Source organism: Phyllostomus hastatus, unplaced genomic scaffold (assembly GCF_019186645.2).
Source record: "Phyllostomus hastatus isolate PE091 unplaced genomic scaffold, TTU_PhHast_1.1 phas_scaffold_129, whole genome shotgun sequence".
NCBI classification, from domain to species: domain Eukaryota; kingdom Metazoa; phylum Chordata; class Mammalia; order Chiroptera; family Phyllostomidae; genus Phyllostomus; species Phyllostomus hastatus.
In genome coordinates, this window is record NW_025334009.1 from 4,756,619 (window position 1) to 4,782,614 (window position 25,996).

The window sequence follows — 25,996 nt, forward strand, 5'->3', positions numbered from 1 at the left end:
CAAACCGGACAGCTGAGAAGGAAGGCCTGGTGGCCTGGGAACCCCCGCAGGACATTTTTGAAGCTCACGACCTCACAAAGGCCAGGCTCCAGAGCCAGGGACCTCCTCTCCATCAGGGGTCTGGCGACCCCTCTGGGCTCGCAGGTGGAAACCGCACACCCACTCCTTAGGGCCAGGTGCTGGCACCTGCGTGCACCCTGGGAACCGGCCCTGGCCGCTGTGGGGGTGGGCTTTCCTGGTGGCACAGCTCCCCCCGCAGAGGGCAGGACAAGGACTCGGTCCCTGCAGGGTGGCCCCCTCAGTAAACACAGCCTGTGGAGTTGGGGTCCAGTTTCCTGTCCTGAGCAGGACGACCAAGAGCACGTGAGCGGAACTGCTCAGAGCACCCTCGGCTGCCGCTCCTCCAAGAGGGGCTCTCTGGTCTGGAGGGAGACGGCAGGCCACTCGACATGCAGAGCACCAGGTCTCACACCAGGGCATTCCGAACACACTGTGTTACTGTGGAAACCCTCCCCGAGAAGGTGGGGCTTAATCCCCATCCCCCATCCTTACCCGTCCCCACCCCTCCACAGCGTGAGCTGGACTTGGTGACTTGCTCCCCTGGAATAGAGTAGGGAAGGGGCAAATGAGAGCTTTACATGGAGAAGCCTAAGCACCGAGGACGAACGCCGTCATGGTGTTCTGTGGGTGACACCCGACAGGGTGCTCTGCCTCTGTGGTGTCCTTAACCAAAACTCACACCCACGGTCTGGTCATGAGACGAATGTCAGAGCGACCCAGGTTGGAGGACGTTCTGCAGGACACCTGGCTGGCACTCGGGACTGTCGAGGTCATGAAAAGCAGGGAAAGACTCAAACTGTCACAGACCGGTGGGGACTGAGGAGACACGGCGACTAAAAGCAATGGATTGCCTCCTGGAGCAGAAAGCGGACACGAATGGAAAAACTGATGACATCTAAATAACAGTTGCAGTTTAGTTCCTGCGAACGTGTGTTTGTTTCTTCGTTTTGACAAACCTGCCCTGGTCATGCAAGGTGTCAGCATCAGGGAAGCGGGGCGAGGGATGCACAAACTCACCATCGATGCAACTCTCTGCACAGCTGGAGTCATCCCGAAATGGAACATGCGTTTAAAAAAAAAAATGCAGTTGATCCTGAGTTTGTGAAAATGTGTATGAGCGCACTTGCAGGAAATTTGTCGTGGAAGGGACAAGTCAGGCTTACTTTCCTTTTTCCCCTGTTTTTTTCTCATTTATCTGCAATGGACATATATCACTTCTGTAGAAAGAAGAAATTATAAAGTTGTTTTAACTTATATTTTTAAAGATTTTATTTATTTTTAGAGAGCAGGGAAGAGAGGGAGAAAGAGAGGGAGAGAAACATCAATGTGTGGTTGCCTCTAGTGCGCCCCCAACTGGGGACCTGGCCCACAACCCAGGCATGTGCCCTGACTGGGAATTGAACTGATGACCCTGGTGAAGCAAAGTCCGGTGCTCAATCCATTGAGCCACACCAGCCAGGGCTGCAGTTGTTTTTACAAACCTTCCTCTCTGCCCACCAGTCATGGACCTCCCTCACCAGGTACCTGCCCAGAGATGAGCTTCAAATCGTCCAGCAACCCAGGCATGGGCCGGGGCCAGCCATGGAGGCTCAGCAGGACCTGGCTAGGGAGCCCCCTTCCTGGAGGGCGGGCGTGCTGGGTCAAGCTCTAGGTGTCACTGAGCTGTGTCTTATGACTCAGTTCATGTTCCTTGAAGGGCTGGGCAGAGGGGGTGGCTGCTGGGGATGCATCTAGTTCTAACCCCAGAAGACTGAGAACAGGGTTGTTGTTTTTTCCAGGTTGGAGACGCGCGCCCTTGGGAGCAAGGGGAGCCCTGGGTGGGGGGGTGGGGTCCCTGGTAGGGCAGACAGGGATGCCTCTGTTTACATGAAAATTTGGGTTTAGCACAGGGGCAATTTGTTCTGGAGTCCTGTACAGGAGCTCTTCCTCTCTGCAGAAACACGGCTGTTCCGGAAAGCAGGTGAGCCCTGAGCACCGGCACGCCGGCCCCAGGTCGGTCAGGGTGGTCGTTTCCCTGGTGACCTCAAGTCCCCTCTCTGCATCCCGGGCTCCCTGCTGTGACCCGAGAACTTCCTGCCTCGGTCACTCGCACAGGTGCAGCGGGCAGAGGTGTGCTCACCTACCTGCACAGGGTGGGGCGGGTCTCCAGGGATCCAGCTGGAGGGGAACAGGAAACCAGAATTTATTTATTTATTTATTTATTTATTTATTTATTTATTTATTTAATCCTCGCCTGAGGACATGCTTCTTGATTTTAGAGAGGCGAAGGGAGGGAGAAAGAGAGGGAGAGAAGCATCCATGTGAGCGAGAAACATCAATGGGTTGCCCCTCGCATGTGCCCCAATCGGGGATCAAACCCACAACCTGGGCAAATGCCCTGATCAGATTTGAATCCACGACCTTTCAGTTCTCAGGACAATGCCCAACCGACTGAACCCCACTGACCAGGGCTAGAACATGTATTTTCTTAAAACCTCGTCAGGCGTGCGGGTGGCTGGGCCCAAAGACTTCTTGGGAGGACATTAACAGTCATACTTGAGAAACTAAAAGGGTTTCACGTCACTCGGTTCTCTCCCCCGCAATTCATCTCGGCAAGCCAAACAATCCCTGAATTGTTTCTGTGGAAACACCAAACTGTGATGTGGATTAGCAGAATCAAAATAGAAACTCGGCAGCTTCAAGAATAAATAAGAGCTTTGGAACCTGCTCGTCACAAGCTGCAAATTCAAGCCCCAGCACAAGGCATGTGAGAAGCTGGGCTCGTCCAGCCCAGTAAGGAGAGGGCTCCAGTCCCCCGGTGCCTCCCACCCGGTCAATGCCAAGGCCACTAGAAACCAGCTGCATGTGCAGACTGGTAGACTTCGCAACAACTTAAAGCAGGAGCCGCTCTGCAGAAGCTCACAGGAGGGCCTGGGGGCTGCAGGGGGTGGATGAGGGGCAGCTGAGGAAGAAGGGGCAGGAGAAGGGAGAGAGATGAATGAATGGCCAAGCGAAGGTCCGGCAAGGAGTGGAGAGCCCCAGCTGAGGCCTGGGAGCAGAGCGAGGATTCTTTGAAAGGACAATTCAACCATGGCCGTGGGCTGGAAACAGAGACCCGGCCCTCAGCGCAGTCCTGATTGCGTTTCACACGTGGGTCCAGACCAGAGTCTGAATTCTTGCCAGGTGAGCTCTGGGGGCACTTCTGTGTGGCTCTGTGTGACAAGGCAGGCCCGGAGGCCTCAGGGTTCCTCTGTCGACATCTCCTGCTCCCTCCCTGGGGGACGAAGGAGCCACCTCCTGGCCCACCTGCTCCGGCTCCTTGGCGCTCCCCTGGACCCTCCGTTTCCGATCTCAGAGACATATCCAAGGGGCTCAGGAGACCAGGGGAAAGGTGACAGACGACCTGGGGGCCTGTGCCCCTCGCCTTTGCATCCAGGAAAGTGGCAGCTGGGCAGCCACCCCATCCCACCCCGGGGGGAGCGGTGAGCCGTCCATGACCAGAGAAGCGGTTGAAAAGGCTTGGCAAAAGGGGCCTCGTTCAAGCCAGTCTCCCCTCCCGGACAGCCAGGCCAGGGTCTCACTGGCCCCGGAGTGGAACGTCCTGTAACCGAAGCACAAGAGTTTACTGCGGCCGGAAGGCCAGCGGAGGTGGCGGGCAGACAGGGAGGCCCCCACCCTGCCCGTAGGTCAAGGCTGTCGTCAGTGGACGACCCGAGGCTCCGGCAGCTTGCTTTCGGCCTGGAGTCTGCGGAGAACGTTCATGTTTCAGGTGCCTGCTGAATCCAGAGGGCGCCGTGTTTCCTCGGGAAGGCTGCTTGCCGACGACAGCGGGTCCCAGCCCTGGGGGGTACCCTCTGTGGCAGGCCAGCTGGAACAGGCCTGGTTTGATGCAGTTTTGGCGGAAGGTCTGGCATGGAAAATTTGTCAAAACTGCTCAACCTTGTAGGAAGGAACTATCTTTTTTGAGGGTGGAAAGTATGTTGTTTTCTGGGCGCTTGGGGGAGAGAGGGGCCCATGGGGAGCTGGCTTAGACACCTTGCAGGAGCCCTCTGATCGGGAGCCCTTCGGAGCTTCGGATTCAGGACACAAAGAAGGTGCCAGGGCTGCAAGGGCTGTCTGGGTGGTGAGCGAGCAACCCCAGCCCTCAGGGCCAAGTGTCCACGAGTGTCGGACAGTCCAGTGGGTACGGAGGGTGCGGGGACAGCCACTGGTCCGGGGTTTGCAGTCCACTCCCCACTCCTCTCGGGTGGAGCTGCATGAACGAAACGGGGAGGGAATGGGCAGTGAGCAGGGTGAGCTTCAGGTGAGGCGAGGTCAGAACAAGGCCTCCCTGTAGGTGACCTTCGATACTTGAGTGTTAAGACAATTAGGTCTGTCACTAGCTTCCATCTCGTCCTCAGCCTGTATGTGGAGTGGCTCTGGGCTCAGGCCCTGGACCTCCCACCACATCCGGCCACGTAGCCAAATCTCTATATCAGCGTCCAAAGAGCCAAAAACATTGAATGCTCCAGGGACATGTCTGGGCTGTGTCAGGTTCACTGGATCTGGCTGGAGCACAGCAGTGGGGAAAAAAAAGAAGAAGAAAAAGGGCCTTAGGAATAAAATAAGAAACAGATTATTCTTTCCTGATGATTGCCAGGCAGGATAATTCTAATTAACCCAAACTTGTTAAACAATAATTTACTGCTCAGTCTACAAAGACCCAGCTCGTGGAACACAGAGTCACTCCGATCTTTGGTTACATGACACGAAGGGAAGCACGTCTGGGGGAATACAGGGTTTCATAACTCGCTGCAGACTCGAAGGACAGAAGGTCCTGCCTCGGCATTACAAGTTGGACAGACCCTTCAATGAGAAGGCCGCAGCCATAAATACTGTCCGAGTTCTCTCAACAGCGCCTTGACTTTGAATTAAAATAATTACATTTTCAACGAGAATAATAAAAGATTTCCAGATACAGACCCCCTGGTCTGCAGGCCTCATGCTAACCACTTCACAGCCACCTGGGCCAGTCAGGGAAGAGATGGGACAGACCGTGTGGCCGGGCCCCTTCCTCCCAGGCCTCCGTAGACAAGCAGAGGCGGCCGGCAGCGGGCCGGGCGGACAGACACCCAGTGAGGCCCAGAGGGAGAGAAGAGGCCGGGCACCCTGGGCAGAGCGCACGGTGGCACTCTGTGGCCTCGGAGACGGCTGTTGCCGTTGCCGGGCTCCTAGCTCCAGGCCCCGGGGGCCCTCGGACTGGAAATGAGAGCGGGAGCGGCTTAGGCTGGCGCCTCGTGCCCCTTCCAGAGGTGAGGCAGACAAACCGAACTCTCTGGCCTTTGTGGGATACACACCCCTGAAAATAAAGAATATATAACGGTCCACTCAGAGGTTCCAATGTCACTTACTGTGTTGGCTTCAAAATGGGCAATTTCTGAAAGCCATCCATCCGTGAGAATTTTTACTTTCATACAATAAAGGAAAAGAAAAAGAAAAACCAGCTTGAAAAGGATGTTTACTCAAAATCATCTTGAGAGAAGCGTGGGGAATAAAAAGCTGGAACGCATCCTACTACTTGCTTGATTTACTGATGGGAGATCAGTTCAATAACTTAATGAAAGAAAGACGTATGCTTTTAAAAGTTTTATTTTTATTTTTAATTTTTTTACTGCAAAAGAAATACATATGTATTGCAAAATAAAAAAAGAAATAAAAAACTTCAGCAGGATATTAAGGGAACGCCGAGTCTCATCCAAGCCCACTGCTCTCCCGAACCACGCCGGGCCGGGCCGGGCGCAGCTGCCCTCCTCATGAACGTGAACCGGCGGGGACAATGGGAGGAGGGCTGGGAACGGCGAGGAAGGGAAATGGAACCCTGTGGCTTGTGAACGGCGATGCTCTGGGCATTTGTTTGGTGCCTGCTACCTCCCTGCAGCTGGCAGCTTCAACACTCTGTCTGTTCACAAGAAGACTGGCTTAGCATGTCCACGGACCAAAACTGCATATGCTCTGGCAGCAAAACTAGACGAAAATACGAAAACAAGTCCTGAGGCCTGGAAGGGTATCGGTCACGTGGAGGGAATATTTCAAAGACAAAAAGCGTCGTGTTCCAGCGCCCAGCTCCTGCGGCGCCAGTTCTCGGGAACCGGGAAGTGCTCCCTGCGGAGGCCCGCCGGCCCTCCACCAGCGCAACGCCCAGGCCCAGGCCGCCGCCCGGCTCTCACCACCACCGCCCTCATTTCAGGAAGGAAGGATGCACTTGTCCCTTGTGCCCTGTCGTGGGCAGCACCTGACTGGTACTCAGAATGCCGGACTGGCCCCTCCCTAGCAGGGCTTCCCACCCCGAGGGTCCCATGCAGGCTTGGAGGGGTTCTGCCGTCAGCAGCCTCCGTGTGCTGTGACTTGTCTCCAGCTGAGAACAACAAACCGGCTGAAGTCACTGTGAGCTGGTCAGAAGCCATCATCACTGCTGTCAAAACCCAGGTCATAGAGCACACTCTTCCCTGGCTCCTTGCACGGAGGGGTCGTGGAACTTTCGAGGTTGAGGTCACTGAACCAGCTTATCTGGTGGTCCCCCTTGGAGCTGTCAGAAAGCTGGCTGTTGTCTCGGGAAGAGTGCCCACTGAGCTGCAGGGGTGCCCCTCGGGCCGGCCCCGCTGTCCTTCTGGGGGTGAGTGCTCCTTCCAGAACAGGGCAGACTGGCTTTGTGGGGCTCCTGGGGCCACACGGATGCAGGGGCTGAGCAACGGGCGCCTGCTGCTCTGGGGCGGAACTTCGTGAGCCAGAAACTGGAGACTGGGGACCTGCGGGATTGAAAGCACAGGTTTTGCCTCGGGTACGCTCTTGCTTCCTGGCCAGGGGCCTGCCTCTGCGGGCTTTCCTGGGCTGCGGCTGCTCCTGCTGGCCTTGCCTCCCGACTTGCACCGTTCTGACTTTCTGTTCTGTCACCAGCCTCTGCTCACAGGGGTCATGTGAAACCATGTCTTTGGTCTGACGTTTTGGGCGGGCGTTCTCAATGCTGGTTACAAAGTTGTTTAAGTCCAGGGAGATCAGCTGCGAGGCTCCTAGGGAAACCAGGTTCCTGACACCAGGATCTCGGTTCTCCAAGCTTCTCTTAGTAATAAGCTGATTCTTGCAGTCAGTCTGCACAGCCTTGTCCCTGACTCGCCTGTTTCTCTTGCTGCCCCCGACAGCCAGCAGCACAGCTTCTTCTCGGAGAGCAGCCCTCTTTGCCCCTTGGCTCCAGACACCAAACTCCCCTCGCGGCCGCAGGGAGCGCGGCCTAAGACTCCTCGCAGCAGGGAGTGCCTGGGCTTGCCCCGCGGCTGGTTCCTCACAGGCAGGTTCGTCCTGCCTGGTGAAATCGAGGCTCTGGGCCAGCAGCGGTGAGGTCTGGGAAGTGCTGTCTGTCACCTGCGCGAGGCTCTGGGCCAGCGGTGGTGAGGTCTGGGAAGTGCTGTCCGTCACACGTGCGGGTGCCCGAGGCACCGAGATCAAACTCTTCAGCTCCGCTAGGACACCGGGCACATTGAGCTGGCCGAGCTGCTCACAGAGCTGCTGGAAGTCCTTACTCTGCTGGGCAACTACAACTTCAAGGTGCTTCAGGTTGGACTTCATTTCTATAAACTCTGCTTGTCTCTAGGGAAAGGCAGTGAGAAAGGAGAGAGTTACAAACAGGTCAATGCAGAATGCACAGTAAAATGTGCAAACAAACCAAAGGATGTGGGACAAGCATGGCCGCCTCTGGCGCACAGCCCTGAGGGCCCGTGTGGTGCTGGAGAACCTTGGCTGAAGCTGGACTCTACCCTGGCCCATTACCAAGGGGCCTGTGTTGCATTGGCCTCTGTTCTTGGTTGAAAATTTGCAACATCAAAGGTGTCTTTCTGGGCCTTAGTGACAAAGCCAAAAATGCACTTGAGGAAAGGGGCTGGGGCCTGTACTTACAGTGTCAAATCTCCTCTGCATCTCAAGGACAGCCTGCTCCATGCTGCCCTTGTCCTGCGCTGTTTCCAACACCAGGTCACTCTGGGCCCGCGCAGTCTCTTGCACTAAGTACAGAATGATGACAATTCACTTCTTGAAGACTATGTCTGGGCCACAGTGGCAGAGAGGGAGCAGCGAACCTGGCGTGGCCACCGAAGCCTGCCCAGCCAGCACCCAGGACTCTATCCACCCAGATGGGCCCTGGTGAGGAGAGGAAGCCACAGCAGGAGGCTTCCTGCACTGTCCCCCTCCCTCCGTCCCTGAGGACATCCTAGCCAGGGCAAACTCAGTCTCAGAACCTGCTGGGGACCCTGAAACCTGCGCCCCGATGACAGCACCCGCCTCCTTCTTGGCCTACCTTCTCGGCCCTGTCATCAGAGTGATCTTCTTAGAAAGCAGGTATGTGATCATGTCCCCCTGAAATCTTCACTGACACTTTCAGTGGCACCCCACTGGCCGTGGGACGAAGTCCCAATCTTTAAATTGGCTCTTTTCTCCCCGCAGCCCCGCCAACCCTGCCCCCAGCCTCCCCGCATCTCCGACCTGTGCTTCCTAAGCAATCTCTCCCCCCACTGGCCTCGTGCCCGCTCTCCCCTCCCTTCAACCGCCGCCCCAGGTCAGCTGTTCTGCCGCCTCCCAGTCCTTGTGCTTCCTTCTGCTCTCACCTGCTTGGAAAACACTGTTTCCTGTCTGGTTCGGGGCTCCTTCTCTCTGCTGGGGGCGCCGTGTGTGTGCGCTCCCCACCACCTCCCCCCTGCGCTTACGCACCCCCACTTGCGCGTGGGCTCTAATAGCTGGGGGAACTGAGTGCTTGCCACTCAGGACTGATATTGGACCCCCTGTTTTGCATATGGAAACTTTACAAACACATTTATTTAATATCACATTGTTGCAATTACTTATTGCCATTCTCTTGATAAACTGCTAGTCATGTGAAGATGCCCTTACATTTATTCAGAAAAAAATTTAAAATGGATTCTCAGAATGATGATGGAAAGAAGCCCTAATACTAGAATCTAAAGAATGACCAACCCGATCCGGAGCCACCAGACTGAGCTCCAGACGACAATGAACAGTAAACAGCATGCACTTAACAAATGAACATTGTAATGAAAGCTTCGACAGGGATTACAGTAACAGTAAGACGGGGCACCTGGTTTGGATAAACAAGGTTGTCAGAGATGAAGACATTTAGGATGAAACCAGAGGGGTGAAAAGGGAGCCGGCCCCTCAAAGACCGGGGAAGGCTATGCAAGCAGAGGAGACAGCAAGCACCCAAGCTCCGAGGCAGAAGGAAGGGCCTGTTGTGACGGGGAACAGACACGCCAGTGTGGTCTTGCACAAAGTCACGTTTTGTGTACTTTACCACAATAAAAACAAGACATTTTTAGAGCAAATTTCCTCCTGTTGTTTAACACAAGTTAAATTCCATGGGTCAGGCAGTTAGAAGAAGGATGTTTGCTTTTATCTCAAGTACTGGATCCCTGTCCCTAAACTCAATTAATCCAATATTTTTCCAGACATCTGTGTAGGTATTTGTAGTAAAAAGCAAACATAATTATCCTATCCTAGACGAGTTCCTAAATAGCTGTGTTTCTTAGCAACAGGGAGCATTACTAACCACAAAAGCAGAGAACGAGGAAGGCAAGCAAAGCGTTCAATCCCAGACCCAGCGCCAGAAGACATCAGTCTGTGGCCCCACATAGTCTTTCCTTCCCCCAGGAGACACGCTTTCTTTACAGGAGCCTTTGTATTAAGCTCATTACTTCCAGCATCTATCCTTTTTTATTTCTTTTAAAAAGTTTATTTCTGAAAATAACTCAAAACCCTAACAGAATAATACAATGAAGAATGATCAATTCTCTCCCATACAGACCATGGTTCTACTTCCTGGATTGAACATTATGAATAGTTTCTAGAATTCTGCATTAATACATGTGCATACCCACACATACAGCTAGTGTGTGTGTGTGTGTGTGTGTGTGTCCTCTAGGAGGGGACTCATTTCACTTCTGCTTTAGCTATAAACATCAGATATTTTTAGCTTTTTTCTTTTGTAAAAATGTCATTTTAAATCCATTTCCATATTCTGGACAACGTCTCTGCCTCCTTATGAAGATGATTTGTAAAGATTTGTCTCTGTCGTAGTGAGCTGATAAAGGCTCCACTGAGAGGAGCTCGGCCCTGATGATTTTCCACGGACAGCCAGGGCCTTTCCTCCGACTGTGTGGCTTCGTCTCCCTGCCGCGCTGAGGGCCTGAGCAAAGGCCTGCGGGCCCCGTGGACAAGAGGATGTTCCTCAGTCCCCTCTTTTTCTCGGGATACCCTTCCCAATTTTCACTGACTAGTCACCTTCCTCCTCAGGATGTGTCCTGGAGCAAACCATGTGCACGTGAGCTGTTTTCATTTAGCAATGAATGGATATTTCCACTCCAACCTGGTTTATATAGATGGGCCTCAAGCTTCTTAAGAATTATATGTGCCTTGCTTAGAACAGCCTTTCTCATTCTAAAATTATAAAACTGTTGCCTATGTTTTCTTATAGTTCTTTTTATGATTATATTAATTTATCAATTCACATGGAATTAGTCTTGATGTAATAGTTATCTATTTTCCAAAAGAGATGTTTTGTAATTTTTGATAGTGCCCCTCCTTTTCAATTTCCTAATCATATTTTTCAATAGAACTGATACCTACTAGGAGAAAGTCCTGCTCCCGACTAATTGTCTCACCAAAACCCAAGACAAAGTAGGCTGTTGATGGCCTTGGGAATTCATTTCATTACTCTGGTCCTTGGTGCCCTCAGCGAAAGAACAGGAGGAGTTAGACTGACTGGCTGTGAGCCATCCTTCTGGCTGAACAGGCAGATGGTGACTGGGCAGAGCTCTCACGACCTCATGCTGCGACGGCACCGATCCCATAACAACAGAGACGGCATTTTCACACAGTACGCGCCCCTCTCCCTGCGAGCACAGCGAGTGCATCCTGAAAGCCTGCGGAATGCACCGCCTGGGAAGTTCCGAGCCCTAGGCCAGCTGGACTGGGCCCGGCTGTATGACAGGATTTGTCCCTCTCAGTGACTGACTTCCTGCTCCAGGTCACTTGACCTACACCAAGAAAGGGAATGACTGAGGACAGGCCACTTGTGCCTATTTTCAAGAATGACCTGGCTTTCTAATTAGTGTGATGCCACCGTGTTTGTTACTGCCTGTCCCAACATGTGGCTCCCTCTCCTGAACCCTACCCTCCGACAACTAAGGAGCCATTGGGGTGAAGGAGCAGGCCCCGATTCCTACTACAAGCCAGACTCAGCCCCAGTCCTCTCTCTGCCTTGATCTGGCGTTGGGGCCTTGCGCACTCCCATTTGCTCTTCTGGACCTTAAATATCGCAGCTTTGCTGCACTCCTCGTTCTTGCACTCCACACACTTTAAATGTAGAAAGCAAAAGGAGTGCTGTCCTTGGCCATTTAGAAATGAGTTTTCCTATCATGTTATATAAAGGAAGCCTTCCTGATTTGCTTCTGCTCCCTGTATCACTTCTTCTTGTGAGGATAACAATTCTAGGTTTCCAGAACCGCTTTTCAAACAAAAGCACAGTTGCCCTGTGTGTGGGATGCCCAGGTTGGAAGCCAGCAGACAGTACAGTGCTTCTTTGCAGACATATGGGAATTAATTTCTAAGCCACGCAAAGGCATTAATTTTTGTAAATCATGAGCAATCCATCCCATGGCATTTGAATAAGTTGGCTTCGATTTGTCTAAAATAGAAGATAAACACGCAGACAAATGCAAACAAGTACAGCTGCAGCCACCATCTTGCTGTTTAGCTGTTGGTTCCAGGGAGGTGTCTGCCTAAGGGGAGCTGTGTAACAGCCCTCTTGTATTTGTTAAGGGCCAGGACCATAGCTTCAGCTAAACGTAGATCACTAGTTGGCAGAGCAGAGGACTGTACAAGCCACAGACTAACTGAAGCTGAGAAAGATGCTGTGACTCACTATAAAAAGCCCTCATTGGAACCAAAGCAGCGAGTAGAACAGTAGGTGACTGGAGTATTTCTAACTCCTAAGGGAGCAGTTTCTTTATTGCTAAGTCCTAAGGGAGCAATGCTTCTACAGAGAGCACAGCCAGCAATTCACTGGGAACGCAAGGATGCTGATTTACTGCAGGCGCGGAGAGGAGGAACCCGGCAGAGCTGCCATGGCGCCCCCGGGTGAAGGGTTAGTGGGCGCTTCGAGAAAGGCATCTAGGGACAGAGCGCTGCCACGCAGAGTGGGCCTCACTATCCAGTTTAGTGCGCGTCACATCTCTTCAGCACCAACCTTCGGGCCCAGCCTCTCGTGGGAAATGCACTATGGAACCTCTCTCCTGGCAGAGACCCGGCTGGAGTTAGAAGGTTCACATCTACTGCTCGCCAATGCCCTCTGCTGATAACCTCAGATGGAGACACTCACGTGTCCTGGCCACAGTCTCCAAAGAATCCAAAATAGACTGGCTTCTTGAACTGAGATGTTCCTCAGACTTTTCCACAGAGGTCTGCAACTGAGAAACCCAAAATTAAGAAAAAATTCACAGACTGTTGCCTTATTTTACTAACTTGGAGCATTGCCATTTAATGATTTTTTAAAAGTTGTTAATATATTGCTATTCTACATGAACTAAAGTCAATATAATTATTAAACTTCTTAAAATGCAAATTGTTCTAAGTCTTTGAAATGCAACTATACTTACCTTGTGAATGCTTTCTCGCACATGGGAAATGAAGTTGTAGAGATTCTCACTAAAGTAGGAGAGAAAAAAAATAAATCCTTGTGGAATATTGAAACAATATGTAACAGAATTGATTCCATGCACATGGCAGGCATCCACTTACTATAGCATCAAAGCAGCTGGAAAAAGGAAAATGCAGACTTTTCACGACCATTTCCAAGGCAAACCACTTCTTCTTTAAATTCACTATATATGGCCCTGGCTGGTGTGGCTCAGTGGACTGAGCGCTGGCCTGTGAACCAAAGGGTTGCTGGTTCAATTCCCAGTCAGGGCACATGCCTGGGTTGCTGGCCAGGTCCCCCCGCCCCGCATCACACATTGACGTTTCTCTCCTTTCCTTTCTCCCTCCTTTCCCCTCTCTCTAAAGATAAATAAATAACATCTTTTAAAAGATCCACTGTATATATGTCTTAAATGAGGTAAAATTTTTAGCAGTGTAAGTGGTTACTACAGTAGAACAGACAGACTTTTACAGTTATGTGCCACATAACTGCATTTTAATCAATGATGGACAACATATACAACTTCAGCCCCATAAGATTCTGATGGCGCTGAACAATTCCTATCACCTAGTGACTCCTAACTCCGGGACATGTATTAATCTAATTGGCTATTATTTTGACTGTAAGAATGAGGTAGTAGAGAGACAATTCTGGGAAGAATATTAATTTCTAATGAAAGGAACTATCACAATTATCCCTCAAATAAATATCCCACTTTTGAAAAGATTCAGATATGGATTATCATTTAAACATTTTACAGATTTTGTTTCTTTACGTAATACAAATGCAAATATCAATTTTCAGACCCCAACAGGACAATTCTTCACAAGAAATCTTCTGCGTGCTCCACCCGACCGACTTTGAAAGGAGAATTAAATAGAACCATTTGGAAATTGACAAACTATATGGTTTTTAAATGAAAGAGATTGGGACATCACCTGAAAACAATAAAAATATTCAAAATTTAAAAAGTTAACTAATTAAGGATGTTAAGAACAGAATGGTATTAAAGTAGAAAAGCAGAGAATAAGGGTATCTAGAAATCTAAAGTAGCAGAAATTAAACATGTAGAATAGTTAGAAATGTGATAGAAATACAACTAGGGATAGAAATATGGTAGAAATCGCTAAGGAAATATCATAGAAAATAGGACAAAAGACAAAGAGATGGAAAATAGTTTCTAAAAATTAGAAGATCAATGCAGGAGATACATCACACACACACACACAAAACTGAAGATACAGAAAGAAAAAGAGTAAAAATAGAGAGGAGGTTTTCAGTGGTATAATAAAAATTCCCAGAACCGAGAAGTTTATAGGTAAAAGGAACTCCCCAATGACAACATAGCACATCAAAGCACAGTCCTATCAAATTTCAAAACTCCGTGGATAACGAGAAGAATCAAGGATTAGAAAGGCATCAGACTTTTTTTGTTTAATTTCAATTTATTTGTTTTTAAAGAGAGGGGAAGGGAGGGAGAGAAACATCTATGTGTGAGAGAAACAGTGGTTGGTTGCCTCTACCAGGGGCCTAGTCCACAACCCAGGCCTGTGCACTGACAGGGAATCAAACCAGCAACTCTTTGGTCCGGGGGATGCTGCCCAACCCACTGAGCCACACCAGTCAGGGTGGCATCAGACTTTTTAAAAGCAACATATAAAGCAGTAAGGCAATGGAATGATGCTTTAGAAATGTTGAGGGAAAATGATTTATAACCTAGATTTCTATATCCTGTGTAGTTTGCCATCAAGTGTGAGAGAAGAATAAGGAATTTCAGATACACAAGTTCTCAAAAAATTGTTTAGGTGCCATGTACCTGTTGTCAGGAAGTTTCTGGAATATATGCTTCACCAAATCCAAGCAGTAAACCAAGAAAGAAGGGGACTTAATATCCAAGAAACAGAGAATCCAGCTCAGGGGACAGCTGCACCACGAACTAAGAGAGTCCGAACTCGGACTGGAACTCGGAAGGGTGCTTCCGAGAAGAAAAGAATGACACTGAAAGAATTTCTGATGTGCTTAAATAGATAACAAGAAGCTTTTCCAGTTTGGCTGCAGAATTCGGGAATAGACTTACAATTCCTACATAGAAACTAAGCAAAATAGAAAACAAAGCAATTTTAAACATTAGGAAAATGTAATCACAGTATATACAATTTTTCTGGGATATCTATAGTGGTTACACAGTGATAAGGATATAAAGATTGAAAACTGATTTAACTAAAAATGTTCATATAACTATATTGGAATGATGGATGATGAGAGTTTATGGTGTTTGGGATAGGGAGGAGGCAAAAAATAATTCTTATTCTAGGGTAAAAGTCATTCTTTTAAGCTGAAAAAACAATCAAGAAATGACAATATAAGCCATCTAACATGCCATGAGATACATGGAAGTAAGTCCTAGCATAGCTAAAAGGGTTGCAAGTTGGTTGCAAAAAGAAAAAGAATCAGAAGTGAGAAAGGACAGACATCCTATTATGCACTATAATCCTAATGTATTTTCTAAATATTATGTACATGTGATAACTTGATTAAAAAATACATAAGACTAAAAAAGTTCATCTTAAAGTAAATCTAACAGCCCTGACTAGTGTGGCTCAGTGGATTGGGGTGTTGCCCCCCAAACCAAAAGGTTCCCCATTCGATTCCCAGTCAGGGCACATGCCTGGGTTACAGGCAAGTCTAACAACGCTACATATTACTGCTCGGGAAAGCCTCTACTATATCACATCACCAGTTAGGAGTGATTCTTTATTCTCATAAACACTCTCCCTTATTAGTATATTTAGTAATAATATTCCCAACTTAAACTGTATTATACAAAATAAATACCTTAAGCATACTATTTTATATTAAAATGTTTTACATATAACTGATAGCTCCCCTTTTAACTGTTTATTACTCAGTTTCATCTTGTCTGAATTGAAATGTCAAATTCCGATTTACCCCAAACCCTTAAAAGATGCTTAAGAGACAAAGTAAAAACATTAAAAGCTTGATAAATAAACATTTCATAAAAAGCTACCATTAATTTGGAAGTCATCTTTATTACTCTTTATCAAAATAAGATGCTTAAGCCCTGGCTGGTATAGCTCAGTGGACTGAGCGCAGGCTGCGAACCAAAGTGTCGCAGGTTCGATTCCCAGCCAGGGTACACGCCTGGGTTGCAAGCTATAACCCCCAGCAACTGCACATTGATGTTTCTCTCTCTCTATCTCCCTCCCTTCCCACTCTGAAAAAAAATAAATAAAATCTTTTAAAAAAAATAAGATGCTTAAAAACTAGAGATTTCTCATCCACCCAGATATTATGTGCAGGATCATAGAAAGTTAACTATGACCTAATCTCTGCTCTAGAAAAAGTCAGCTAGGAAATTCTGTTCATTGGTAATAAAAGAAAAACACAAACACTACTTTTCAGAATAGAAGAAAATTCTGTACCACCCTGTGCTGTTTATTTTACTTCAAAAATCCATTCACTTATTCAACATTTTATTGAGCTCTTTCGTGACAAGTCCTTAGGAATGAATACCTTTGGTGATATGGAGGGGAAAAAATTCAAGTTCTTACCCCCAGGGAGCTTATGAGTATATTCTTGTTGGTATTTTTGAATGCTGTTTCAAAATCTACTCAAATTAAATGATCCTCTTTATTTTTATTTATTTTTTTTAAAAAGAGTCTTTTAAATATTTCACATTTATTCTTTTTTTTAAAGATTTAATTTATTTTTATTTTTAGAGGGAAGGGAGGGAGATAGAGAGAGAAAGAGAGAGACATCAATATGTGGTTGCTGGGGGTTATGGCCTGCAACCCAGGCATGTACCCTGGCTGGGAATCGAACCTGTGACACTTTGGTTCGCAGCCCGTGCTCAATCCACTGAGCTACGCCAGCCAGGGCATGATTCTCTTTATTTAAAAATTGTATCAAAATCAAAGCTTGTTGAATCTGATCTCCTGCTTATTGACATGCCCAATAATAACGTGTTTGTGTAAATTACAGTGCATGCAGAGCTGACAGCAACACTGCACATGGACGCAGCTCTGCCAATTGCTGGTAGTCAGCTTCTGTTCTGTCTGAGTGATCAGTACTCAAGCTGTATGTTTTTTAAAAACCATCACTTTATTGAGGTATGATTGACACATGAAAAGCTGTGCATATTTAATATATACAAGTTTGGAGATAAGTATACATCCATGAAACCATCACCACAATCTGTGCCATAAGTATCTCCATCACCTCCACGTGTTCCCTCCCACTCGCACTACCCTGTACCGTAGATCTTTAGAACTTATTCATCTTGTAGAAACTGAAAGCTTGTACCCTTTGACTAATACACATTTTTATTTACCTAAGGTAAATGCCTAGGAGTAGAACTGCACAGACATATAGTAAACTGTGTTTAATTTTATAAGAAACTGTCAAATTTTTCCAGAGTCGCTGTATCATTTTGTATTTCCATCAGCAAGAGTTCTAGTCGCTCTGTATCCTTACTCAGATGAGTTTTTGTTTGTTTTGTTTAATTTTAGCCATTCTAATAGATGTACAGTAACATCTCAATGTGATTTTAATTTGTAGTTCCAAATGGCTAATTATGTTGAGCAACTTTTCATATACTTACTTGCAATCCATATGCTTTCTTTAATAAAGGTATCTGTTCAAATCCTTTCTCACTTTTTAATTGAGTTGCTTGTTTCTTATTGTTGAGTTTTAAGAGTTCTTTATATATTTTATATACAAGCCCTTTCTTGACAATGTCGTTTACAAGAATTTTTTCCCAGTCTGTAGCTTATCTTTTCATTCTCAATGTCTGTCAGAGCAAATATTTTAAAAAAATTTTTAAATAAACAAAAATCCCATTAAACTCAAAGTTAGAACTTTCATACTTTGGATTTATTTTTGTTTCCCCAATCCACCTGCTACCACCATGCTCTCTGTTCAAGGCGTTTTGTTACAGTGGGAGAAACAGAGAGCATACTTACTCCATCTTACCCCAAACCAGAATACTTTTCAATACCATTTAAAAAAATTATTTTTCCACTTAAATGAACTTACTTCTATTGCATACAAACAATAACTCTGGCACAGTTGTCTAATTTATCTATCACATGTGTGTTCCCCTAACCAGACAGAGAACTTCAGAGCTGTCACCATTATTCTTTTCCTTGGGATCCCCAGTCTGTAGTACTGGGCCTAGCACAGTGCTTATAAAGTGAATGAATGACCAAACTTCATTATGGTGACCAACAATCATTGAAAGAACATCGTGATTTTTCTAATCTATTTGTGGTCCTTAGCTTATTTATTAGTTATGAGACTAATCCATTTTCTCAAATACTATAGATAAAAAACAATAATCTGGGTAACGGCCGTCCATTGTCTGATGTGCCCAGCATACTGCTCCAGTGGGAAACTGCTTCTTTCTGCATCCAAAAAGTGGTTCTGGTGAGGACTCCCAGTCATGCTCCTTTGCTCACCCCATAACCTCAGCAAGCCAATCAGAAGCCTTCACTGGGATTTTTCAAATTGGAACTAAAAGAAGAAACTCTCTTCCTCTGTGTTAGGAGGAAGGTCATCTCTAGTAGGAGAGTAGGGTACATATGGAGAGAGAAGCACAGAAAAGAGATGGATTCTGATGCCATTTCATTCTCTGTCTTTCCCAGACTAGTTAAGAGAGAGAGTACATCCCCCTTTTTGTCGAAGCTAGTTTGAGGTGGGTTTCTATTTGCTACCAAAAGAGTGAAACAAATGCAACCTGAATGATTAAGGCTTCTTTTGAGATGTCTTCACCTCCTTCTGTAACATGTGATCTCAAAACACAGTATGTGAATCCATTGCTTATTGGTTTGTAGCATCTCATGTTTGAACTCGTACCATGGTTCATCACTTTCCCGATTTCAAATTTACAATGGTATGCTTTCTCTCTCTTATTTTAAAATTCCTCACTCCTCCTCAGCACATTTGTCCCTTCTAAGTACTAACCAGGCCCGGCCCTGCTGAGCTTCCAAGATCAGACGAGATCGGTCATGTTCAGGGTGGTATGGCTGTAGATGATCCCAGCACATTTCTGACAAAGCATTTATTGACAGAAAGCAAGGAAGCTAACATCCTGGGTTTTATTTTTGCCAAAATTTATTAAAATTATAATTTTCTGCCTATCATATAAATCAATATCTCAAGCTTGAATTCTTTTATTTTTCTTCCTGCAAAAAGCTTTATTGTTTCCATTTGGTTCAATGTATGGGAGAGGTCTCCAGGGTTTAACAGGAGCCCAGTGGTTTCAGGCAAAAATAAAAAAGCAGGGAAATGCAGAGGGGCCCCTCAGAGGTCTCTGGGCTCCAAAGTTCCTAGTTGTGTTTGAGGGTGAGCCTTTCAAGAGCTACTCGCCCAGCCCAGCCTGGGCCCAGGCAGCCTGCTGAGGTTAGTCAGATGGTTTGCTCATCTTCTTGATGAGTTTCACCTCCCCATCCAGGAAGTGATTCTCCAGGAAGTCACAGAGCTGAGGGTTTGTGTGGGCAGAACCCAGGATATGCAGATCCAAAAAGGCCTGGTTCAGGTTTTCCATGACCGTAGCAGCTTCCATGGCATCCTGAGTTGTACCCCACTCATCGTGGGACAGCTCCTGCACTGGTTTTGCATCTTCAAGAGACGCTGAGTTCCCTCGCACTTCTCCTCGGCCCACTCGGGGAACTGGCCCATGCCCTCCAGAGCCACATCGTTGCAGGGGAAATAGAAGCCCAGAGAGAGGTAGGTGTAGGAGGCCATCAGATGCATGTTGACCAGGTAGCTGATGGCATCCTCCACCTTGGTGTAATAATTCTGATGAATTTGGGAGATCATGGTTTTTCAGGAATAAGGAGTTACGGTCAAAAAACAGTGCTGGCTGATCTTGGAGGCTGAGGATGGCTGAGGTGGTTCCAAAGGTGGTGGCTGGAAAAGAGGTTGGAGGGTGGTCGGAGACTGCAAGAAGGGGCGTCCCTGGGTCTGTTCCATGCAAACACTGTTGAAGCAAGAGGCAGATCCGGGGGACTTCTGAGGGCTCTGTCTTGAATTCTTTTTAAAGGACAGAAATTCTTCAGAGTTCTCATCATTTGTTCTCTCTATATAAATACATATATTTTTTGCCATTTTTAAAGTAATTGTTAACAGAAATTCATTTTACTACCAAAAAGAGAATGAAAAAGAAAGGAAGGAAGAAAAGGGAAGGCAGGTGGGAAAGCAGGAGGGAAAGAAATGTCAAGTGGGACTCATGTTTTAAGAAAACTTTTTGGATGTGAGGGCGATCTGGCTGCGACATCTGTCACCCCATTAATCGCCAGAGTTGATTCGGCTGATCTGGCTGGCTAGGCGGGTGTCCCCTTCCTCCCTCACCGATCCACGTGCGTCCCTCCCGAAGCTGCGTGCTCGGTCGAAGAGGACGACCTTCCCAACTAGAGGAGAGGACCAGTCTTCGGTCAAGGGCATACGAGTAGCTGCGCTCCCCTGCTAGAACCTCCAAACAAGCTCTCAAGAAAACTTTTTTCAGTTGAGAAGTATTGATCAAACAAAACACAATCCTGCCCAGGCTGGTGTGGCTCAGTGGTTGAGTGCCAGCCCATGAATCTAAGGGTTGCTGGTTCAATTCCCAGTATGGGGCACATGCCTGGGTTGCGGGCCAGGTCCCCATTGTGGGGCGTGCAAGAGGCAACCACACATTGTTGTCTCTCTCCCTCTTTCTCCCACCCTTCCCCTCTGTCTGAAAATAAATAAATAAAATCTTTAAAAAAAAATACAATCCACAGGCCCAAAGAACAAAAAAATTAAGACTGATTTATCTGAAGCACTGCAAGGGTGAGGGCAGCCTTATACCTGCAGTACCCTACCATAGCCTTGAGGGGCCTCTGAGAAACCCTAAAGTGCAAGAGCCTGGATTCCCAGGGGAAAGAAGTCTGTCAAAGAATGGGAAATGCATTTTTATCAACAGAACCAAATTCTTTAAATAGAGCATTTTGCTTTTCTAACTAAAGGAAAATAGTCATACAGCAGCAGAAACCTAATCCAGGAATTCTGGGCTCTTTCAACATTAAAGCACTAGTGGTGATGCGAAGCAATACATCCTCACTGTCACAAAATATTGCAGCTCTAATTTATCTCACATATTTGTTTTAAAAATCAATATATCACTAACAAATTAAAATGGGTATAAAATTTAAGGAATATCTGAAGAAAAACAAATAGCAACATTTCAAAGTGAGAAATCAGCCTGGACTCCGATTTAGTTCATGTTCTATGTTCTTGAGCCTGAAACAAATAATGTTATCTAATATACTAATTCCGATGATCTGAAAAGAAAACAAATTAAAGGGCAAAATTTTGGGTAGAATAAACATAATACTATTTGAATATTGCATTTCTCTAAGAAGTCCTTTATCTCCCTTTTGAGAGGCACCAAAACTGTGGCAGCCATATTCAAATCTGCCACAAGCTACATTGACAAGAAAGCAAACGAAGATTAATTACTAGATGAGCTATAAAGGCAAGATTGCTATCATGCTGAAATCAAATTATTTCACTATTGGCATTCCATTTTATGTTTCCTTCATGAAAGAGAAGCTGTCTTGTCTACTTGAAACGTTTGCATACCTGTCACATTTGTCTTTTGCTCTTTTCTTTTTCTCCTCAAACTGTTCCAAGAGGCCTTTTGATTTTCCAACAGACAAAGGAAGAGGAAATAAGCCTCCATCTTTTGTATCTTCTCCAAACAGCTGGGGTTTTGTTTGGTACTTTGTGAAAAGACTAGGTTCACTCTGTTCAATTAAAAGAAATCATTAGCTCTGGCTGGTGTAGCTCAGTGGATTGAGCGCGGGCCTGTGAACCAAAGGGTCACGGTTTGATTCCCAGTCTAGGGAACATGCCTGGGTTGCAGGCCGGGTCCCCAGCAGGAGGAGTGGGAGAGGCAACCACTCATTCATGTTTCTCTCCCTCTCTCCTTCCCTTCCCCTCTAAAAATAAATAAATAAATCTAAAAAAAAGAGAAATCATTATAGCATTTTACATATAAAAATGCCTATAACATTCACTATTTTCTATACAATGCAGAGTCACATTTAAATGCAAACCATAATACTAAATACAGCATAACATGTAGTATTTTTTATTTCATATATGCAAAAAAATTATATTAAAATAAAGCAACTGCTTTTATTAATATAATTTTTGCCTTACCAGCCTAGAGACATATAAAATGTCAGCTAAAATGGTTTAAATCAATTGCATAAATTTAAAGGCAACAGGAGACAATTTTATTTTCATCAACTATTTTATTTATGAGGTCTGTCTGGAAAAATTCCAGCCACAGTTAATATAACGAGAACAGTTAGCGTGACATCCATGTAACCTGGCAGCCAAGGATAGTGAACTGGAATGTGCATCCATGAACAAGGACGACTTTACTGTACTAGTCAGTGGGGGCAGTAGACACTGTTGAGTGAACAGTGTGTACTGTGTGGCCATCACATTCAAAATAATTGATTGAGTAGAGCAACAAATCTGCATCAAATTTTGCGTTAAGCTTGAACATTCCTCCGCAGAAACTATCTGGATGATTCAGAAGGTCGTGGCTATGAGCAACTGGTGATTGGCAGCTTCATCACAAAAATGTACCCACTCATGCACTATGTCTTATGCAGAGTTTTTTTGGTGAAACATCAAATCCCCCAGGTTACTCAGCCCCCCTACAGCCCAGATTTGGTGCCCTGCGACTTTTGGCTTTTACTAAAACTAAAATCACCTTTGAAAGGGAAAGATTTCAGACCATCACCGAAGTTCAGGAATATACGACAGGGCAGCTGATGGTGGTTGGAAGAACTATGAGCAAAATTTACACTGAAATAATCAAGGAGTACATTTACTCCTTCATATCACTGGGTACCAATTTTTGTACTGAAATACTTATCTCAGAACATACCCTACTAACTTAAAGCACTGACCTAATCTTATTCGTTAAGTTTTTATCTGATGCAGTTAAGTCTGCATATAAAGTCAAATTTAGTTCTACACCAAAATAAATAAATAAATAAATAAATTTATATAAAAACATTTCTGACTTACAGAAGAAGACATGCTGGTCTCAGAGAAAATTAAGGACTCAGGGGACTTGGTTCCTCACTCTGGCCCTTATTCATTAACTTGGGCCTCAGAATCCTCATCTCCCTCTTCAAGGAGATAGTGGAGCACAGAGTGGACTACAATCCACAGAGCACCTGAACTTTCTTGGGAAAAAAAAACTGTCCATCTAAAATAAGATTTGTTACTTTATTCCAATTTTTCTAAAGTTCTCTTTTCCTATGAAATTTTTATGAATAACAGCAGGACTAGTCTTAGAAAATATCATGCAGTACTTGGATCTCCCTAGAAGTGGCGGAGGTACTGGCACTGTCCTACATTGTTTTGGTGATATAGAAGAAACCGTAAATATAAATGTTTTCTCCATTTCGAATTACCAAGTTGAACAAGTCCCCAATAAGCACAGATCCATTTAGAAGAGTAATCCTTAGAAATGTACACTTCTAAAAAATATAATTCAACAGAATGTCTTTTTTATAGCTTATCTCCACAACAGTGAAATGTGTACAGAAAAAATGCTGGCAATCAGACTCACGTCCAGAGAATTCTTTTGTAACTGTTTTGGATCTCTCAAATGGACACCAAAGTCCAACGGTGCTGACAGGGCCTCTGAACTTTCTGGACAGAACTGGGACCCAAAGAGGAACTGAGAATCACTGAGACCGGAGTAATCAGCCTGATTATTGGTCCAGTTTGATGACTTAGTGGTACTGAAATTAAGCAAAAAATACATATATTATATATATATAGCAAATGGAAAATATCCTAAACAAATAAAATCATAATTCACAACTATTCATTTCTGAATATTCTGGGCAGTGTGCTAGCTTGTTCTGACCTCCTAGTCCCCTGAACACTGCCAGTACTACCTATAAAGAAACAAGAAAATTTTGAATGCCAGACATTTTGATTACAACAACCTGGGAACAATCAGGTGGGAATTCAAACAATAATACCATTATTCTTTGTATAATAGCACTGTTGGCTATAACAGCATTTTGGAGATCAAAGTTCATAAAATATTTTAAAAAGTTGAATCTTTTCATCACTAAGGGAATATAAAAAATAAAATAAGGTATATGCACATAATTGATGCAGTAGTCAGAAGCAATAAGCTAGATTTACATATAACCACATGAGTAAGTTTCAAAAATGTAATTTTGAGTGCAGAAAAAAGAACTGAATGAACATCAATGCATATCATTTATGTAAACTTTTAGACCTACATCATATACACCATGAGGGTGGGGCCCTCATGATGGGATTAGTGTCCTCATAAGAAGAGACACCAGAGAGCTCACCCCCCACCGCCCGCCCACCATGTGAGGACACAGCAAGAAGGTGGTTGTCTGCAAGCCAGGAAGGGACCTCTCCCAGAAACCAATCATGCTGGCATAAAGGTCTAGGACTTCCAATGTCCAGAACTGTGAGAAAATAAATTTCTATTGTTTAAGCCATCCAGGTTATGGTACTTTGTTTTGGTAGCTCAAGCAAACTAATGTAGGCCTCCTCCAGACTGAAGAATGTGATCAACTCAGATTTGTGCACAGGAGAATCCATTAACAATTGTTTTTGATGCAAGGCATTGCTCCCTTTCCCACTTTTAGTGTCTTGTCTTTGCTGGCTTTAAATACTTGCAGCTGTGGACTTCCAATTTGCTTTTCATGGTTATCTATGCCAGTCTTTGAACCTCACATATAAAGGAGCCAGTGATACTGATAATAATACAACCATATTGAACACATTGTACTAAGCCTACTGCAGAGACAGCATGTATAAGCAGGACAAGTAAAACAGTCTTCAAGTTTTTACTTGAAAGACACCTCAATTTGTGTTACTTAATGCTGTTGTGTAACCCAAGAAAACGTGCTTTAGTTAAAACACAAAAACACAAATCATTCCTTTTCCAAATGTTAAATTTAAAGTAACTAAATAGCATATAAATATATATTCTAAGCTAAAGGAAGAAAGAAACACTAACAGTTCACCACAGCAAGGAGTAATTATTTTGACTTACAGACCATTCTCTAAGATCAACTAAGGTGATGAACTGCACACATATAATATAGGTTGCATAATCATTACATTAAAAACACTGCTCTGTGAGCCTACAGAAATCATGTAGGATTTACATTTTAAAGTCATGATCTGGATTAAACAAAGATTTTTTATAGTCTGTGTCAATTTTAAGCACATTTTTTCTTTTTGAGAAATAAAAAAATGCTATAGATTTTTGCTGAATTACTAACTGTATTTATGAAGGCATTAAGGAAGAAAATAAACTATTGTATGATAAAAGCATACCAAAAGCAGTTACAAATCTCTCAAATATAAATTACTTCCGGGACACAGCCACCAAGTAGCAATGGCAGGCCTATTGCACGGCTGGTGGACACCAATGTAAGTACCTCAGTGGAGTAATCGTAGAGGGGGCAACATCTCAATGAGCCTTTTCAATAGCTAGAGGGGCTCTTAACTCCACAGTACCTACAAATTATACTACACAAGTAAACATATATCTGAACACTGTTTTGATTTTTTGAAAAAGACAAGTATGGGAGGGTGCAGCAGTGACACGCTAGGGAAAGAAATCACATGGGGTAACTCTATTACTATAAACCAATAGGAAGGGGAGCTTCTTTCTATGAAATCAATATAACTAATAAATCTTCTTAAGTATCAGAGTATGTAACTAGAAAACTTACCCAGAGCCTGAGGGAATACTGAGCATGTCTTTGATATTCCAGACATTAAAATTCATTTCTTATGATTATCTCTATTGAAAAAAAGAGGAACATTAATTTTAAAGGTTAATATAATTCTCCCCCTCAAGATCGCTTTACTGGTGACTATTTTATATGTAGATGAGGACATTTTAGTAGCTACATTTTCATCCGATTAGTGAAAATTCCCATTACCTGTGTGCCAGCAACAACTATCTTCTGCTGTTAAATTGCCTAAAAATTTCTCTCCTCCTTAATACCACCAAGGAGGGCCCAGTCACCCGACAAATGGTAAATCTGCCTCCCATCCTCTATTCTCCCATCCTTTTCTCTTGCCGCCCTAGCAATAATCTGCTTTTAGGAGAAGACCAATAACCCCACTTTTCAATGACCCTAT

At 45.3% G+C, this 25,996-nt stretch overlaps 1 protein-coding gene across 1 annotated transcript; it reads right to left on the minus strand.

The window, feature by feature from the left end:
* Positions 1 to 6,471: 6,471 nt before the first annotated feature.
* IHO1 (interactor of HORMAD1 1) lies at positions 6,472 to 25,637 on the minus strand. The gene is made up of 8 exons (XM_045857429.1): positions 25,582 to 25,637; positions 23,412 to 23,586; positions 21,395 to 21,558; positions 12,732 to 12,780; positions 12,455 to 12,542; positions 7,966 to 8,069; positions 7,501 to 7,659; positions 6,472 to 7,434 (listed from the first exon to the last, which is right to left on the minus strand). The coding sequence occupies exons 1-8, from the start codon at positions 25,635 to 25,637 to the stop codon at positions 6,472 to 6,474; spliced, it is 1,758 nt and encodes a 585-aa protein (XP_045713385.1).
* Between the last annotated feature and the right edge of the window lie 359 nt (positions 25,638 to 25,996).

What these genes read in the sequence shown, in the direction of transcription:
- IHO1 (XM_045857429.1), bottom strand. Translation starts at nt 25,637, where the DNA reads ATGAATTTTAATGTCTGGAATATCAAAGACATGCTCAGTATTCCCTCA. An exon ending in TACAAAAGAATTCTCTGGAC is followed by an intron (nt 21,559 to 23,411) that starts GTGAGTCTGATT and finishes TTAATTGAACAG; the next exon opens with AGTGAACCTAGTCTTTTCAC. An exon ending in GCAAAAGACAAATGTGACAG is followed by an intron (nt 12,781 to 21,394) that starts GTATGCAAACGT and finishes CTCCTACTTTAG; the next exon opens with TGAGAATCTCTACAACTTCA.